This window comes from Folsomia candida, unplaced genomic scaffold, assembly GCF_002217175.1.
Source record: "Folsomia candida strain VU population unplaced genomic scaffold, ASM221717v1 Fcan01_Sc001, whole genome shotgun sequence".
NCBI classification, from domain to species: Eukaryota; Metazoa; Arthropoda; class Collembola; order Entomobryomorpha; family Isotomidae; genus Folsomia; species Folsomia candida.
The window spans coordinates 11253875-11271960 of NW_019091193.1; the positions used below are offsets into that span (position 1 = coordinate 11253875).

General features: G+C 37.4%; 7 protein-coding genes, 1 long non-coding RNA gene and 1 other non-coding gene across 15 annotated transcripts; 1 reads left to right on the forward strand and 8 right to left on the reverse strand.

Moving 5' to 3' along the window:
• Window positions 1–156: 156 nt before the first annotated feature.
• On the reverse strand, window positions 157–3762 carry LOC118433893. 3 transcript variants are annotated; one of them, XR_004833649.1, is made up of 2 exons: window positions 3702–3762; window positions 157–458 (listed from the first exon to the last, which is right to left on the reverse strand). It is a non-coding gene; the product is annotated as an uncharacterized LOC118433893 (long non-coding RNA). The 3 variants fall into 3 exon arrangements; XR_004833648.1 differs by having other exon boundaries at window positions 3583–3718; XR_004833647.1 differs by lacking the exon at window positions 3702–3762 and adding an exon at window positions 1720–3213.
• Window positions 3763–4220: 458 nt separating this feature from the next.
• LOC110850606 (saccharopine dehydrogenase-like oxidoreductase) lies at window positions 4221–6482 on the reverse strand. Its single transcript, XM_022098049.2, has 9 exons — window positions 6330–6482; window positions 6163–6232; window positions 5930–6086; window positions 5529–5846; window positions 5395–5444; window positions 4954–5322; window positions 4692–4859; window positions 4517–4611; window positions 4221–4430 (listed from the first exon to the last, which is right to left on the reverse strand). The coding sequence occupies exons 2-9, from the start codon at window positions 6184–6186 to the stop codon at window positions 4337–4339; spliced, it is 1275 nt and encodes a 424-aa protein (XP_021953741.1). The 5' UTR covers window positions 6187–6232; window positions 6330–6482; the 3' UTR covers window positions 4221–4336.
• Window positions 6483–6839: 357 nt separating this feature from the next.
• LOC110850594 (saccharopine dehydrogenase-like oxidoreductase) lies at window positions 6840–9619 on the reverse strand. 2 transcript variants are annotated; one of them, XM_022098028.2, is made up of 12 exons: window positions 9460–9619; window positions 9124–9302; window positions 8849–8988; window positions 8733–8783; window positions 8540–8613; window positions 8317–8372; window positions 8183–8232; window positions 7954–8084; window positions 7645–7879; window positions 7366–7533; window positions 7179–7273; window positions 6840–7096 (listed from the first exon to the last, which is right to left on the reverse strand). In XM_022098028.2, exons 2-12 carry the CDS (start codon window positions 9296–9298, stop codon window positions 6997–6999), a joined length of 1275 nt encoding a protein of 424 aa, XP_021953720.1. In that variant the 5' UTR covers window positions 9299–9302; window positions 9460–9619; the 3' UTR covers window positions 6840–6996. The 2 variants fall into 2 exon arrangements, with proteins under 2 accessions (XP_021953720.1, XP_021953729.1); XM_022098037.2 differs by having other exon boundaries at window positions 9374–9572.
• Window positions 9620–10105: 486 nt separating this feature from the next.
• On the reverse strand, window positions 10106–12053 carry LOC110848350 (60S ribosomal protein L7a). The gene is made up of 5 exons (XM_022095548.2): window positions 11896–12053; window positions 11434–11704; window positions 10923–11143; window positions 10577–10699; window positions 10106–10382 (listed from the first exon to the last, which is right to left on the reverse strand). The coding sequence occupies exons 1-5, from the start codon at window positions 11908–11910 to the stop codon at window positions 10197–10199; spliced, it is 816 nt and encodes a 271-aa protein (XP_021951240.1). The 5' UTR covers window positions 11911–12053; the 3' UTR covers window positions 10106–10196.
• Window positions 10787–10864, reverse strand: LOC118434196. Its single transcript, XR_004833825.1, has one exon. It is a non-coding gene; the product is annotated as a small nucleolar RNA SNORD36 (small nucleolar RNA).
• A 149-nt stretch (window positions 12054–12202) lies between the features above and the next one.
• LOC110863374 (mitochondrial dimethyladenosine transferase 1) lies at window positions 12203–13720 on the reverse strand. The gene is made up of 4 exons (XM_022112669.2): window positions 13006–13720; window positions 12749–12902; window positions 12540–12672; window positions 12203–12449 (listed from the first exon to the last, which is right to left on the reverse strand). The coding sequence occupies exons 1-4, from the start codon at window positions 13679–13681 to the stop codon at window positions 12297–12299; spliced, it is 1116 nt and encodes a 371-aa protein (XP_021968361.1). The 5' UTR covers window positions 13682–13720; the 3' UTR covers window positions 12203–12296.
• Window positions 13721–13826: 106 nt separating this feature from the next.
• On the reverse strand, window positions 13827–14316 carry LOC110863376 (cytochrome c oxidase assembly factor 3, mitochondrial-like). The gene is made up of 2 exons (XM_022112672.2): window positions 14164–14316; window positions 13827–14058 (listed from the first exon to the last, which is right to left on the reverse strand). Exons 1-2 carry the CDS (start codon window positions 14282–14284, stop codon window positions 13901–13903), a joined length of 279 nt encoding a protein of 92 aa, XP_021968364.1. The 5' UTR covers window positions 14285–14316; the 3' UTR covers window positions 13827–13900.
• LOC110863375 (DNA excision repair protein ERCC-1) lies at window positions 14218–15819 on the forward strand. Of its 4 annotated transcripts, none has more exons than XM_035846359.1 (6): window positions 14218–14359; window positions 14622–14832; window positions 14889–15020; window positions 15092–15157; window positions 15242–15427; window positions 15505–15819. In XM_035846359.1, the coding sequence occupies exons 2-6, from the start codon at window positions 14659–14661 to the stop codon at window positions 15691–15693; spliced, it is 747 nt and encodes a 248-aa protein (XP_035702252.1). In that variant the 5' UTR covers window positions 14218–14359; window positions 14622–14658; the 3' UTR covers window positions 15694–15819. The 4 variants fall into 4 exon arrangements, with proteins under 4 accessions (XP_035702252.1, XP_035702254.1, XP_035702253.1 ...); XM_035846361.1 differs by having other exon boundaries at window positions 14622–14817; XM_035846360.1 differs by having other exon boundaries at window positions 14224–14359; window positions 14608–14832.
• Window positions 15781–18003, reverse strand: LOC110842280 (SET domain-containing protein SmydA-8). Its single transcript, XM_022087987.2, has 5 exons — window positions 17555–18003; window positions 17395–17477; window positions 16978–17330; window positions 16181–16872; window positions 15781–16063 (listed from the first exon to the last, which is right to left on the reverse strand). The coding sequence occupies exons 1-5, from the start codon at window positions 17904–17906 to the stop codon at window positions 15813–15815; spliced, it is 1731 nt and encodes a 576-aa protein (XP_021943679.2). The 5' UTR covers window positions 17907–18003; the 3' UTR covers window positions 15781–15812.
• Window positions 18004–18086: the final 83 nt, after the last annotated feature.

An 18086-nucleotide genomic window follows, 5' to 3' on the forward strand; every position in this document is an offset into this window, starting at 1 on the left:
CTCGGTAGGTGACGCGCAGATGATTCAGTAAAAGTCAATCTCTGACTGCAAATGCAAATTGCACAACAATTGCATGGAAAGTTCCAGATATTTTGCATAAGACGTGAATCACCGTATTCTGACCGTTTCTGATGCAATGGTGACCAGCTCATGAGATGAGATGAGAGTAATATATTATATTTATTTATTTCGGTCATATTTTTATCTATTTGTTTAATCTCAAAAATATACTAACATATCGACGTCATTAATAATTAATAGTAAAGTCAAGAGTCATTTAATTTTCTACTATGAATCATAATTTATGATTGTAAATTACATCATGTTCAGCGTTCGCATTCTAATTCATTCGATATTATTTTGATTGTTTGTACATTTTAGTTTTAATGTAGAACTATGATTTTCATTAACCAGTTGCCTCCCAAGCACATGAATGTCATGTGCTGCACAAAACGTCGCTAAGGGCCCAAGTACATCAAAGTCAAGATTATTTGACACTTTATCAATCTTTAAGGTTACGACAAATGGCCGAGTTACAAAATAAATTTTCATTTTTAGAAAACTAAAAATTGTTGAAAATATGCCATTGGTTACAGTTTTGGAAATGTAATTTTGTAACCGTCATGTCCGTCTGTCTGTCCGTCTGTCCGTCCGATCATTTTACGATAACTTTCGTTAAACTCGGCCTAGCGACTTTAAATTTGGTATACATGTAGTATGTGACAAATGAGGAGTTAAGTTTGAAGATGGGCGAAATCAATTAAGTGGTTGACCTGTGGTGGTCATCTGGGTGGGTGGAGTATTTCAAAATCCTCGTTGAAAGCTGTAAACTGGCATTGAGATTGCTAATGGTGTCTAATTGAAGAATATGAATTTAAATTGGGAAAATTTCCGACTGGAGGGACCCGATACCATACCGATTTTTGAAAATTATCCATCGAGCTGAAATTAGTGCAGAGATTGCTAATGGCCCCTGATGAAAGAATATGAATTGAAATTGGTACCATTTTTATGTGGAGGGACCTTTAAGGGGGTGACCCATATCGATTTTCAAAAATTGTATTAAAAAGATGAAATTAGACACTCGTAGAAGACTGAAATTTGGCACGACCCCGTGGGGGTAGACCAGATTGCTATGAACTAAATATTAAGATTTTTTCCACAGAGATTTAACAAGGTGACCCACGCTGCTTTTTATATTGGTAGAATAAAAATAAAATTCGGTATCATGGATAAGGGCACATCAGACTAAAGAATATGAATAATGTTCATATTCATCGAATATGAATATTTTTGTGGGCCCAGCCCAGAAGACTGAGACCCGTACTGGTTTTAAAATTGGTCAAGGAGCTGAAATTTTGCATGCTGGATTGTGGGAACATTTTTGCCGATTACGAATAGTAGTTGGTGCAGGTCGTCTGACTAAAGTTTAGAAGCTGACACTGACCCTGACTCGGGCTAAACAAACGCTGCACACTGGGATTTCAAATTTAATTTTCGAAATAGTACCCTCGAGATTTTGATCTTAAAAAATCAAGCTAAAAATTACGATGATTTCATCTTAACGAATTAAATCTCTATGTCTGCCCATTCAAAAGTTATTAAAGGTCAAAGTCGTTGGTACACACGACCATGGGACGTGTACCAACGATTTAAAAAATAATTATTTTATTTGTAACTCCACCATTTGTCGCAACCGTTAAAAGACACAAGAGTTACCTAGATACTAAATGTCAAGCAATCGTGCATCAAAGTCGTGTAATTCTTGTACGGTAACCATGCGCCCAAGTACATCAATGTCGTGTGATTTCAAAAACAAAATCTATCGCCCAAGCACATCAAAGTCGTGTAATTCCAAAAACAAAATTGTCCGCCCGAGCACATCAAAGTCGTGTAATTTTTTTTAGCCCGAACCAGGGCTTATGTGATCGTCATGTCCGTCTGTCTTTCGATAACTTTCGAACGAGTTGACCGATTTTAACCAAATTTGGTGCAGACATGTATATGCAACGACCGAGTTCGAAGATGGGGTTCGATGAGAAAAGATTTGGACCGGTGGGGGTCATATTTGGACCAGTGGGTATTAGGCACCTAAATCTCAAAATTGTGATAGAAAGCTGAAATTTGGCACGGAGCGTGCTAATGGTTCCTAATAGAAGAATATAAAGCGAGATTGGAAAATTTTTCAACCGGAAGTACCGGAGAGGGTATGACCAATACCGATTTTTCAAAATCATCCAATCGAGCTGAAATTTTGTATAAAGGCTGCTTATGGCCCCTAATGGAAGAATATGAAGTGAATTGGTAAAATTTTCATCGTCCGGGACCCGTTGGGGTGACCCATACCGATTTTCAGAACTTGTCGGAAAAAAGCTGAAATTCAAAACAGTGATACTTAATGGCTTCTCATGAAATAATATGAAGTCAAATACGAACAAAAAGCAACTATAAGTTAAAGTCACCCCAGAGGGGGTGACCCATACCGATTTCTATGAGTTATGTAAGAATTAGTGCAAAATAGTATCACAATTGTATAGAAAATTTCATTGTGAAAAACCTATCAGTACAGGCTGTACTGATAGGTTTTTCACAATGCCAATACTGCCCCAGAGAACGCTCGACTTACTTCTTCACTATCTGCACATGTTTATAAGTTTGAGAAAAGTTTAGGTCAAATATTTGCTATTGATAATAAATACTTGATCGTAATATACTAGCCCCAAAAAACTCCAGCTTTATAGAGATTATTTACGGAAATTCCAACATATCTGTACAGCTTTGCTTAGCCCGAACCAGGATTGATTAGCAAACCCATGTTTGTCAGAATGTTGTACCATTTTTCACTAATTCTTGCATTAACTTAACGTCACTTGGTAGTATTACTTGGCACCAAACCAAATACCACGAGCAGTAGAGGCTGTTCGTATAAAAATTTCGAAATTCAACCCTCCTATATTTTAATTCTAACTTTTTTTTCGACTCCGCACTAAATTTTATCTGAATATATAAACTCTTAGAAATCGGTATGGGTACCCCTCTGGCTACTTTTTGTTCCTCTTTGACTTCATATAATTTCATGAGAAGCCATTAAGTATCACAGTTCCGAATTTCAGCTGTTTGCGACAAGCTATGAAAATCGGTATGGGTCACCTCAACGGGTCCTGGCCTTTAAAAATTTTACCAATTTCACTTCATATTCTTTCATTAGGAGCCATTACCAGCCTCTGTACCAAATTTGAGTTTTCTACGACGATTTCGAAATTTTGGTGCATAATACCCCACCCACTCCGATGACCCCCACAGGTCAACCACTGGACCGATGTCGCCCATCTTCGAACTCATTTCCTAACTTTGTCCAATCTGCATATGGTAAAAATTTCAAGTCAATCGGTTAACTCGTTCGAGAGTTATTTTAAAGACAGGCAGGCAGACAGACAGACAGACAGACGGACGGACATGACAATTACATAAGCCCTGACTCGGGCTAAAAATTGCCTTGGCAAACAAGCAATGATAAGTAAAATAATTTCTATATGTCAAATTATCAGTATCAACTCTGCATTAATTTGGGCGCTAGCGTACGTGTCATAATTTCATATCTTGGACCGCATTGGAAATGATTGTCCAAGAAAAATGGTACAAGGATCGCGAAATTCGAAGCGTTATATTGGGGGCTTAGCAACTACCTTATGCCTTTTAACCTTTTAAAAACGGATTCCACCAATAAGGTGGAGGGCGATTTCGATCTCTTGGCGACGGACTACACCAATAAGGTGTAGGCCAAATTTTTCGCCTTAGCGACGGACTACACCAATAAGGTGTAGGCCAACTTTTTCTCGTTGGCGACGGATTCCACCAATAAGGTGTATGGTTACAGAATATCGTGTGTTCATTTGGTTCAGTTGCAATTTCATGTTAAAAATGTATTATGTTCTAATTTTTGTTGTCGAATCAGTTCCAGGTCTCTAATAAATCATAACTGCATCAGTAGAATATTCAAAATCGGTTTGCATTAATTCAGTCCCCAACTGATTTTATCACCGCCCCACAAGTCGGTCTCAATGGTATTCTGCCCCCCAGTAAATCCGCCCCCAAATGCAATAGAAACCATTTTTAATTCCGTTTTTAAATGGTATCCAGGTCAAAATTAATTAGTTTTTATAAGGTTAATGTGGCAGGCAACTGGTTAAAGAATATAGTTATTATTTAAAATTTTTAAATAATGTGTTTTGGATGAAATCAGGTTTAGTATTTATTGCTATATTGACAGTGTGACACTTTATTTCCTGTCGAATAGATATATTCCCAATTTTCCACCAAAATCGTCTCTGCCGTTTTATCCTTCAAGTGTAAATGTCACTCCATTTTGATTCAGTCGTTGAATCAAAGTGGTTTTGGCAAATGCAGCACCGGGTGGGTAAACGCCGCCCCTATAATATTTTAATATTCGTCAATCATTACAAATCCAAGTTCATAAAGCCGCAATTCAATGATGACTGTGTAATAAACTACTTACTTTGAGGGCATCTTATTGTCTTCTTTCAAAATGGTCAGAGCAGCTTGGACAAGACACACGCACGTAGCACCATAACCTGGATTTGTCCCTCGAACCTGATTAATATTTATTACAAAAGTAACTTATACACGAATAATAAATACGTTTTGAATTGCTTTTCTTCTTCTCTTCTTACTTTGACGACTTTAGTCTTTTTGGGAGGATCAGCGTGGATATCCGTAGGTTCCAACAACTTCTCTCCCCATCCTTCGCCAACCAGAGTGATGGTGAATGTCAATTTATCCATTTCTTCTGGAGCAGGACCCTCATGTGTAACATATCCGGCGGAAAAAAATGTAGGGAACTAAGCATACAAGGCAAGGGGTTCCATTAGCATATGATCATTTTGTGTTTGTAGTATTAATATATATATATAGTGCATAGTATTATTCTATTACCCTCTCAAGAAGGTATTTTCCAATTTTAAATTGTACGAAAACCCCGAATATCATTCCACCAATGACCAAGCACATCATTTCAAAAAGAGATTTCTGCTTTAAATAAGCTTGCATTTGCACAGGGTGTTGTCGTTCTTGGTGAAAGAAATGACGCTGTGAACGCATCACAACGGAACGATCAGAACCAGGGAATGGGATACACCATCCCTCGACAATGTCACTTCGGTGCAGAAATTTCCTTTGTGTCATTCGGTACTTTGGCTTTGGAAGTGGTTCTGGATAAAGTTGTGACCGCAGGGGTCGAAGTTCATTTGCGTGAGCCAGTCCATAAATTGCAGATTGCCAAGTACCGTAATGAATTTTAGTCGGCTATAATTGACCGATTTTGAACATTTATTATAAGGATTTATCAAATCTTTAGCATATTATATTAATTCACACCTGTCCTCCGTTATCAGTTTCCACATATTCTTCGACAGAATTTACATCCCCTATACACACACAGTATGTAAGTTGAATTAATGTCCAAGGCATAATACGGTGTATCTGTATTGGTAAGGTTGTATATTAATTACCCCCAAAATTTTGAACCAGATAAACTGTTCCACAATCAGCCGGAATCGAATCGAAACCGCATGAACCAACGACGTAAATCCCTTTTTCTTCTGCCAGTTTGTGGTACTTTAGTTGCATGCTTTCCAAAAATTGAGGTTCGCCACTGACGTCGACATGGTGCGTGCCCTCCTCAACGCATGCTTTCACAACTTGCTCACCAAAAAATCGGTACGGACCCACACAATTCAAAACAACTTTGCCTAAACGAGCCATACTTTTTATTGACTCAGGGTCTGACACGTCTGCCACAATTTTTTCAACACTCTTCAAATCTTGGCCTGTTACATATGCATGCGTTAGCTAAGTACTTGCATACCGATACTTTCATAATGTTTTAAAATGCCTCTTTTGTTTATCGTACCTGTCCGTCCACTAATTTCATCCAGAATAGTAGCAAGTTTCGACGTAGATCGACCTGCAACAGCCCATGTGAACGATTCGCCAGGAGGAGTGGATTTGAGAGTTTTGACAATCGTCTCAGCCACATACTTTCCAGTAAAGCCAGTCGCTCCAAAGACCTAATAATGATACATAATATGATATCTTTGATCTGCATAATACGTCATATTCACATACGAACGATGTATTTCTTACTATGAGATCAAACTTTCTGGACATTTTGAATTCGTTTTAAACTTCTTCGAGAATACAATCTTACAAATAACTAAATATTTTAAAATTAAGAACAAAAAGTATTAGAATCGATAAATTATGCTTGATAATTGTCAAACCGGGCTTAATTTGGCAGCATTTTTAATTACCTTGTTTCACCTTTATTAATAATTAATTATTCTAATGAAACTGAGAATGTGGAGTGGATTCCAGGAATTTTATGGGAGATAAACTGTCCTCCAGCCAGCCAGTCTTAAGTTCAAGAGTCCAATTGCATGATGTCAATGTCAATATAAGCTTCAGATGCCGGGGTTGAGTTGGTCATTTCCATGCTTCCACAATCACCATACTCCAGCCAAGAAATAACCCAATAATAAAATGGAGTTCACACAGTTTTTCGTAATTTATGACATGCTATAATAGCATGCCATAATATATAGTGAGGTTCATGAAGACGAATAATTTGTTTCGTCATCACCCCATAATGGATCAAATCAATTTTGCACATTTCTTTGCATGCATGCGTGCGATGCCGATATTATGCTTCTATGATCTGGGTGTACAGATAAAGGCCATATTGTAATAAATGCAAAATAAATCAAATATATTAAATTATATATATTTATATTATTTCTTGTTCCTGTAGAGGTAAAAGAAAATTATGTGTAATGCAACTAAAGTGTTTATTTTAATGAACTTTAAATACAACAGTTAGAATTTCAAAAATATAGAGAGGAATCTTTAAGAAATAAACAAAGTTCTTGTCGAGACGCATTACTGGTAATAAATTTATCACGAAATGACAAGAGCATTTTTCTACTGAGGTGTTGTCAATGTGAACGACACGCCGTGTCGAGTCAACTTTTCAGCGAGAGATGTTCGAGCAAATGCAGTTCCAGGCGTATACACACCCCCTCTGCAAAAATCAAAAATCAGAGATTGCATCCTGACTTCCTGACAATCCTGAATAACTGTTAGCAATTAAATAAATAGATTACTTGGATGGCATGAGGTTGCGTTCTTTAATTATTGCAAGACCAGCGTGGAGCATGATTGTGACAGTTCCACCATATCCTGGATTGATACCACTCACCTGTGGTAAAATAATTAATTTGATAAAAAAGTACAAAAATGTAGAATTAGATTTCAAAAATCCAACAGAATTGAACTAGCGAAACTTTTCACCTTTAGAATTAACGTTTTATTGGGTGGGGAGGCATACAGTCCATCGCTGGTTGGCTTGGTACTCTTATCCCATCCTTTGCCCACCAGTGTGAAACTGAAGGGGCTGTCCATTTCCTCCTTAGTTGGTCCATCTTTAGTAACCATGCCCATGGAGAAGAGGCGCGGATACTATATGTCGATCACGAATATGTAGCACTTATTTATGACGAAAGCTCCCAACGATATATAAATTATATTAATGTATATGCAAAACCCTTAATTTAGTAATGTTACACGTACATTTTCCAAAAGTCGTACCCCGAACTTGAACTGGGCGAGTATTCCGAGCAGAAGTGATCCGATAGCCATGAGGATGGCGAGGAAGAAGTTGGGACTTCGCATGAAGGCCTGCGTCTGAATAGGTCGTCGCTTCTCATTGTAGTATTTGTACCGCTGAGTGCGCTCCATCACTCTGGCGTCTGGAAATGGCAAGTTGATGCACCATCCCTGTACCTCTTCGCAGTAAACGATTGGTCTGGCAAAATAATTAATGATCATTAGATCGCATAGTTGCATGCAGGTCCGTTTTAACAATAAATTCAGCTATACCTGTATGGCACCTTGTACTGGAACTTGTAATACGGATTTGGATAAAGTTTGCGTTTTAATGCAAAGGTTTCGAAAAAACGGTTGCACATGATCACTCCCGAATGCCAGGTACCAAAATTAAGCTTAGTGACCTATAAACATGCTCAGACATAATGTCATTGACTTTATTGATGATGTTATAAATCAAATTAAGTCAGCCTTCGTATCGAAAATCACTATTGAAACTAACCTTTGTACCCTTCTTGATCTGCATGTATGAAACTACAGAATTAAGCTGTCCTATATTTGTATTAGTAAGTTATATCCAGCATTCAGCCATAGTTAACATTATAAATTAATTAATTAGAAAAGTTTGTGAGGTACCGTAAAAATTATTCTCCAAGTAAACTGACCCATAGTCGGCAGGGATGCTATCGAATCTATTATGGATTTATGAATGCAGTTTCGTTAGACCGTTCCACAACAATTACTTTTATAATTGTCGAAAGCTTGGTGAAGCAAAATAAAACTAAAGTTTATTAAATAGTCCTCCTAGACCGTTTCACAACATTTTTAATTACTTTTATGTCTAAAATAAATAACTAACCCACAACATCCAATGATATATGCTCCACTTTCTTCTGCATCTTTGTTATATTTGAGTTGAACCTTCTCCAGAAACTGGGAAATTAATTTCATCATATTTGAATCAATCAGTAATGCATGTTATCAATTATCAACGGCACAGAGAACAAACTCAGGATTTCATGGCTCCTGTATTAATTCTATACCACCAATACCTGAGGCTCTCCAGAAAGGTCCAAATGATGCGTTCCCTCTTGGATACATGCCTATGGTAAAAATATAAGGCAATTGAATATTGTTTGCGATTTATTTGGTTCACTGGTGGTAATACCTGGACCACTTCGTCTCCCCCATATAAAAGATAAGGTCCCACACAATTTAGGACAACGTCCGCTTGTCGTGCCATATTCCGAAGAGACTCCCTGTCTGCGACATCTGCCACAATCTTGTCAACATTACTGAGGTCTTTACCTATATATTTACATACAAAAATACATATTATTATTAAACTATGTACAACATATGAAACAATATATTAAACCACAGTACCACACAATATATGAAAATGAAACCATGAAATTATGGGAATATCATACTGCATATTACCTGAGGCTTTAGACATTTCCTGCAAAACGACGTCAAGTTTAGACGTGGACCTGCCGGAAACTGCCCATGAGAATTGTTCATCCTTTTCATCCAGCGTTTTTACAATTTCCAAAATTAAATGCTTCCCAGTGAAGCCTGCAGCTCCGAAGACCACGATATTGTATTTTCTCCCCATAACTCTATACATAAATGGTAATATTATTCAAATTGAGAATCAGGCAAAACGAATGCTCATGAAATTAGAAATTACCCGTACACCAGGAAATTGATGTACAACACGAATAACCGAAAAATTATACAGTAGAACAATTATAACAAGTAAGTTGACCAACCTACCTTTATTGTAAACTGTAGTACAGTTACTTTATTACAGAAAATAATTCGACTGTAGTCTGCAGTGGACCGGCAGCTGAGGTAAAAATTTATCAAGGCTCTTTTGTAATGAATGAGGGTATGATGTTTGCATGAAGCAAAAGTCTGTGTATAGCAATTGAGACGTTTATGTATAGTCAGTTCAGGTTCACAGTCCATCAAGTCCATTTCACCACCAATTTACTATGCAACTAACAAATGCTCGGCGTACTACACGTATCATATCTTCATATTGATGTTATTGATAGCACCAAGGTTATCGACGATTATATTTATTGATATTCATCATTACTGGGAAAAGTGCAAGTCATGAAGGTAAAAATCAACTGTTGCCAAAACATACTCGTTTGCACGAAAATGAGTTTGAATTAATTAAAAATGCTAAGTACATATGCCGAATTATCACATAAAACATATGCCGAATTATCACATAAACTAAAATAAAACCGGCTTCCTTCTTCTGTCAAAAATTTCGTCTCCGAAACCCCCGAATAACTCCTTCGTAACATTTTTTTAAGGTTAATACACGCACTTGTCGGTAGACAAGATTATTTTTATTTGTAATGTATTTCATTGTACTATTTTGAATAAATAAATTTATTAGACAAAATTATGGGTTCGTTTAGACATTTTTTATTCTCCCATCGCAGTATGACATTGGATAACAGAAGACTCAAAAAGGCCATATAAAATTGTAGTAATTACGCTCCAACTTTTTGGGCAGCTTCCTTCACCTTCGCTTTCTCGATTTTGGCGATGCGAGCTGCACTCTTTGAACCGAGAACACCACCTCCCCAGTGACGACGAATTTCATCGTAGCGTTCATTGAAGTTTGTCTTGATGGCTTCCAGGACCTTGGTGAATTGGCTGCGATCTGCGCTCTCAACCTGTAAACAAAAATCATTGCAGCCACTTTTAGTAACAGTCGCAAACTTCTAATACTATTTGAAATTATAAGTATAATTTCCTCAGATGGTAGTGCATGTTGTATAATCAGAAAGGTCATATTTCGGTATAAGTGGTCATCATATAAAATAAAAACTTGAACATTTTTCAGAAATAATTTACAAAATTTACTTACCGAAGTCAAAGCGACGCATGTACAAGTATTTCTGTACACCAATCTACCCAAACGAGCCTTTCCTTTAACGATGCAGTATGGAATGCCCATTTTCCTGCACAAGGTGGGGATGAAAAGGACGAGCTAGAAAGAGCAAAGAACGGCTAATGTCAAACAAAATAGCAATGATAAACCAGAATGATGGTGATTATTATCTGATAATTTAAAATATTTGACTCAGGGTTAAAAAGCTCGAATTTTAATCTTCATGATTTTTCAGGTGAAGAAATTCATAATACATCATCGAAATAGTTGTAGATAAATCACTCTAAATTCCTGCAGTGAAATTATAAAAACGATAACATACCTCAAGAGGATCAACGTCGTGAGCAATGATGACCAATTGCGCTTTTTTCTGTTCGATGGCACGAACTACAGAGTTGGCTCCCTGCTTCAGCGCCGTGGTTCGCTTGCTAGGAGTATCCGTCTTTCCCTTGGCCTTGTCCTGAGCCCTGGCCCTCAAACGAGCTTTACGAGCAGCTCGAGACTCTGGGCGATACTTGTCAAGCACGCGGAACAACTGTTTGGCTAAACACAAATACGCAATATTTAACCATTATTAATTTTGTCAAAAATTAAAATACAAAAGACAATATGCGAAATAATCCCAAATCGTCCAGATCATCAACAAACAGCATCACACCACATGCATGTTGCAGTGGAAAGCTGTTTGTATTATGATGTGTCCTTGGTGCTTCGAGTTCTTACCTATCCTTTCGCACTGTCATTATGCACACAAAACGTCCACCAGACCTTAGAAAAGGTACTGGATAGCTCGTCAGTGGCACTGAAATAGTGCATTTAAAGGTTCTCTATACCTGTCTGCCTGTCCAAGGTATGGTTAAATTGGTTGATTGGAGGTGGGATCTTGAGTCGCTCCTGCAGCACCTTTCGCTGTCTTTGGACACGGATGTACCTCGGCCATTTGACGAATCGACTCAGGTCACGGGTCGGTTGGATGTCCTGTCCAACTCCAAAGTTGCGGGGTCGCTTCTCAAAAAGAGGATTCTGCTTCTTTTTAGACTCCTGTTTCTTGGCGGCGAGTGGGGGTGGGGCTGCCACCTTTTTCCCGACCACCTTCTTCTTCCCCTGAGAAACATTACCCAAAATGAAATTAATTAACTTCTTCAACCCTCCATTACCCCATGGGAAATTGAAACTTAGAAAATGCTGTGTTCTAAATTTTTGATGTTTAAAATGTTTAATTTTATGTAATTTGAGCAATTCAAAGCTCTCCTATGAAGAAGGGATAAGTGATGAGTTAGATAAGTGATGCTTACCTTCTTTTGAACCATTTTATTTAACAGAAATTAAATTAATTAGTTAAACGAGACCTCGTTGCTCGGTCTGAAGAGAAAGAGTGGAGAAGTGAGTGAACGAAGTGCACGCCGGGATCTGGTTTTGTGGCAGCATGGCCTTTTAGCAGCGTTTCTCACTTCACGAGGAAGGTGTCGCACGAGAGACTTTCTCACAACGAACGGTTGAAGACAGACAAACTGAGATTTCTCTAAACTGCACCTCAAATTAATGAATTGAGTTTAATGAACTCAGTTTAATGAATTATTAAATTGATGAATTTGCATCAAGTAAAGTCTAGAGAACCTTTATTGCCATTACTTCTCTACAGGATATATATATATATATTTCAATTAGAAGCTATCGGACGTATGTATATATATAATCATGGTTCAGGATCACCTGGATCTAATTCTCGTATTTCTTGCTTTTCCAACACGAATGCTTGATAAGCATGCCCATTCATTGAATTCCACTCTTCATCAGGGTTAAATCCTCGATAATTATAATCACTCAGACTAGGGTACTCACGGCAAATCTAGAAGACAATGACAAATTGACAAGTTTAGCAGTGTAGTGAAGGCAATTCATTAAATCTTAAGAATTTAGTGCAGATTTACAGAATTACCTCAGCATAAGCATTACACAAACTAGCAAACTCTTTCATTTCCAGTTCAAAGGGACGTCTTGTGGTAACGACTCCTGACCGTCTGAACATTTCTTGGGTAAACCATACTCGAACCATTTCAGGAAACAAAGTTCTGAAAGAATAAATAAAGTATACATTTATATTCTGTAACAATTGTTACTTCTCAATACTCGTAATCTGCTACTCACGCCACACCACGACGACAGTATTTTTGCCTCATAGAAAATGTTTGTCGGACAACCTTTTCGACTAGAGAAAAATTCCGATGAATCAGTGGTTCTTCTCTGGGTACAAATTTGACGACACCAACATCAACATCCGGTTTAGGAACAAATGCAGTACCTTTTTGCAGAATGATTAATATAAAAATGCAACCCTTAAATTGCGAACCTACCAAATATGTGCATGTATAATATGCATCTTTCAATTCATTGCATATACTGACCTGGAATTGTAAACTTGTGGTAGACATGGCACAAATGCTGGGCCATAACAGAAAGTCTAGATCTCTGTTCCTGTGATGGTTCGGCTATGAGACGTTCAGCAACTTCTTGTTGAAAAGTGAGGGTCAAAGGAACTCTGCCATAAGACCAGATGTTACTTTTGCTAGAAATTGCTGAGAGCCACTTAATAATCAAGGGGGTAGAAATGCTAAAGGGGAGATTGCCCAAAACATGGATTGGGGGGATACCATCGTCCATCCAATCCCTTCGTGCTTCATCCGGAATCATTTTGCTCATTTCAAATGATAATACATCCCCCCAATAAATATCAAGGGTTTCGGGCGGACATGCATTTCTTAAATGATTCAAGGCGGAAGCAAATCGTTTGTCCTTTTCAATGAGAATAATTTTCTTTGGATTTTTCATGATGATGGATCTTGTGATTCCTCCTGGACCTGGGCCCACTTCAAAAACGTAACCATTTTTCAAATTTCCTGCTGCTTTTACGATTTTTCCCGTTAGTTTTTCATCCATTAGAAAGTTTTGAGATAGTTGTTTAATGGCTTTCAGTTTGTAGAGTTTGACAAGATCACTAATTGAGGGTATGGGAGGCAATCTTATGCTGGCAACTTGGTTGGAAGCTGCGGTTCGAATAGCAGCAGCTGCGCTTAGGGCCATTTTATATTAGCTTCGTTTATTTCTTAGAGCAATTAAGTTTCCGTACTAGGGAGCTGTGCAGGATACTATCTAAATTATTCAAACTAGCATTGTTACACGAATAAAACAAAAAAGTCTTGAAAAACGCGCAGTAATATGGCTGCTAATTAATAATGATTGTAAAGTTTCTTAGTTCATAGTTTTAGTCTTTTTTAACTAATTTGATAATAATAGTAATTTTCAACTCTTTGATGCAGGTTTATCTTCGAATTCGTCCAGAAATTTCTCAGAGCCCACTGCCCACATAGAGTAACCAAAAATCGCAAAAACTGACACACCCAACACTCCCGCAGTCAAAAGATTTGTTCGACGAATTTTTTTCAAGCGATTAACTCGGTCTGTAAATTAAGTATTGCAATGTTCATTCATCTATTCAAGAAATCATGGACAATTGAGAACATTTTTTATGAAAAATCGTTTTTAGAGTGATTATTTATTTTTACCGGCGTTTTGTTGTTGGGCCAGTCGCATGTAGTCTAATTGAGCTTGTGATAGGAATTTTCTATCTTTCTGTAAATCCACCTTCGGCATAAAATCCCCTTCAGGCTTCGGTTGCTGCGCCATAATTACGCCCTGTTCCTGAAACCCACACCGTGCACTGCTCAATCAAAGGACATCCTGGGAGACCAAGTTGAAAAGGTATGTTGTTTTGTTGAAAATAATTTTGAGCAAAAATTCACGAGACTCAATCATGGATGGCCACAAAGCGCCGGGTAATGGGCATATACGTGCTGCTTCTGCTTGGGGTATTGTAAAAGTAGTTCATGAGTTTGATCAAATGAGGCAGGGTGAGACTCGGGCAATAGCAAATACAATGAGACAATTCGGCTTCAGCAGACGACTTTAGCTCTTTGTTTCTTATGGTTCAACTCTTTTTATTTAAGAAGTTTATCCAATTCAGGAGATCTGACCATAATAACCCTCAGAATATTAATACGATGGAGAATCGTCAAGACGTCGAAATGCTGGAAGCAACAACGTCGGCTAATGCTTCTATTTCTGTGAGAAAAACAAATACCGCATCAGCGTCGTCATCTTCGTCCCTTCCTGTTCCTTCTGCTGCTGGAGGTGGTCCTTTGTCGAAAGGAAGCATTTTGGTTAACCCTCGACAGGTTTAGTGGATCTGAATTTTATTATATAATGCCAATGATAATTTTAATCATGATAGAGAGGAAATCCTGTTTTGAAGCATATCCGAAGTGTACCTTGGGAATATGATCCGAACATCCAGCCAGACTATGTTGTTGGCGCAACGGCGTGTGTTTTATTTCTGAGCATTCGATATCATAATTTGCACCCGGTAATCAACCAAACAAAAAATAAATATTTACACAATAACATTATCATAATTCGAATCTTATCAATATACAGGATTATATTCACGATCGGTTAAAGGAGCTGAGGGGTGCGTATGATCTGCGTGTATTGTTGGTTCAGGTAACTATATGATTGTCTTTAGATTTTAATTGCATGTATTTTAAGTAGAAAATATTTTTTAAATTATAATTTTGTGTTAAACAGGTTGATGTTGCAGATCCATACCCAATATTGAAAACGTTGTCTCACATTGCAATGTTGGCAGATTTGACGATTCTTATGGCTCATGGGGCTGAAGAAGCTGCCAAGATTTTGGAAAATTACAAAGTTTATGAAAATAAACCCCCAGAGTTAATTCAAGAGAAACAAGATCCTAGTATTATGCAGCAAGTAATTGAATTTCAAATCCTTAGCGAACGATATGTGTATGTGTTTAATATTTGTAATTTATTTTATTATTTATATAGGTAATTGATTCCTTAACTTCGATACGTTCTGTGAACAAAACGGATGCGATGACATTACTACGAGTTTTCGGCTCACTTGATTCGTTGATTGAAGCGTCCCCAGACAAAATTGCTTTGTGTCCTGGAATTGGGCCACAAAAAGCACAAAGGATTTTCTCTGCACTTCATGAAAAGTTTAAGCTAACCTAGCTATTTATCATACAAACCTAATAAGTACCTACTATTTGATAATTAAATAATAATTAAGAGATATAATTTATATTTCTATACTTCAAATAAATCTTCTGTAGTGTATGTATGCCACTACTCTATAAATGGATTGTCTTTCCAGCTAGTTTCAATTCTCCACGAAGAGTCTTCAGCATCCTATATTCTTCTGTACTTTCATCTACTTCCACTGATAAGATAGCTTCAGCTTCCTTTTGTACCCTGCCAAGTTGTTCCATTTTCATCTTTTTGGTGATTGCCATACTCTCTGTCGACGGTTGATCCTCTTGCAGCGTTTGGTCGTTTAAAATAGACACTAAAATTCCAAACTGAAGACAATAGAGCAACCGACCTATATTAAATATATAGGACTCATTAATGTAATAAGTACTTATATGAATATGTAAAAAAAAAACTATTGACAAACATTTGCCGTTGCAATTATTTTAAAATAATTTCATGTATTTACCTCTTGTACGGTTGTATCCCGGCCGAAGGACATTAACAACGGAAAGTAAATGTTGTGAGATTTCGATAAGATTTTCCAAAATACGGGAAACATCTGAAATAATGTTTTTGATTTCATAGAACCCGATGACTGCCAAAATTCTTCGGCATATTTCAATTTCTGTTTGCAAGACAAGAAAGTGATTTTCATGCAATAAAGTCCGTGTGACCCCTCTCATGCTTTCCAATGATTTTTCCAACGTGGTCTGGTTGATGCAGCTCTGAAGTTTTAGTTTTGCCTTTTGCAGTGTGTCCAACATTTTTAAATGTGTAATGCTACATTTGCAATTATTGCATTTCCACTCGGGTTCCAAAGACAAAGGATTTGATGCAAGTAGGTAGCCTATTTTACATTTGGTACATTTAAGGGAGGAAATATAAGTGCCATATTCGGTCGGGTCCGAACAAAGTTTACATGTACAGTTTTGATAGAAAACGGTTTCTTTAACTCGCCGCCTCAAAAATGTTCCAGTCAGATCGTCTTCATATGACATGCTTATTGGTTCATTATTTGCAATATCCACGGACGCTATACATACAATTTTGAATTTCCCATCTTGTCGCCCTTGGATTGAATAATAAGCATTTGGAATACAGTTTATGCCAGGAAGAATTGCTGTAGGGAAAATAACTGATGCACATCGCACTGAATCCCTGAAAGAAAATAACAATCAATCCATGACTATGATCCTCCAATACCCACATAATAACAATATTTATTGAATGCTCGTGAAGGGAATGCTGTATTAAACAAATTACGAGCAGCAGTCAATGAAGCCGATGTAATCGCTCGTGTCGAAAGCATTTCCTCGCAGTATTCCGAAAGCGGTATCAATCAAATCTTCCTCAATATCCATTGACACTTCTTGTCGAATAAAGCAGATAATGCTATTTAGATTGAACATTTTGTCAGCAACTTGTTTTCGAGTTTGCTTGAAGGAATCCAACTTCAATAATCGCTTCCAAAGTCTAGGTTCCCGTTCTATTAAAAGTAACATTCGAAGAACTCCAATTTCGCAAAGTGTCTGATATGAATTCCCCAAGTTTCCCATTGACGACTGTATCGCTCGTTCTTTGAAAATAATGCATTCATTGGTGGTGTGGAGGGATTCCTTTAGTAAATAATATGAAAATTGGAAGCATTTCATTTTTATTTTTTTCCTTTAAACTTATTACCATGTCGCACTGGACACCACATAATGGCCAACCACACCGAATACAGGGGACTGCAGTAGTTAGAGTGAGCTTCTTGCAACATCCTTAATCAATATTAATTGACTTAGGTTTATAAACATGCATGGGTGATTTCCACTTAATTCAATATTTTTTTGCATACCCAAACAAGTAATGCCGTTCTCCGAGCGTGTATTTGGCGTAATTAAAATGGGCACTTCTTCGAGGATCCTCTGTCCCTGTGTCAAATCCTGGCTTGCAACCATGAGACGTCCGAAGGATGGATCATTGACCACTACCCTGATGGGGAAGCACTCATTTTTATGGATTTTCCAGTGTGCTTTTTGATGGTCTTTGCAGCAATAGAATGCACTACTGCACGACTTGCAAAATGACCGAGTTGGGTTGTCGCACACTTTACACTGTTGAATCTCAGACGGCCAAGATTCAGGACCTCTTGGTATAGTTTTATCCTCAGCGTCAAAATCCGCAAAGTTTCCATTTCGTTTTTCCATAATTTAGGTTCTATGAAGTATTTAATATGGTTGACAAATATGTAACATGCAGTCGGATGTATTGAGACGAGTACAAAAGAAACAATGAAATGCGAACAATAATTCATGTCATGATTTATGTATCTCTTGGCAGTATTAATTTACGTTGTGAAATCAATGTTGCATAAATTAATCCAATAA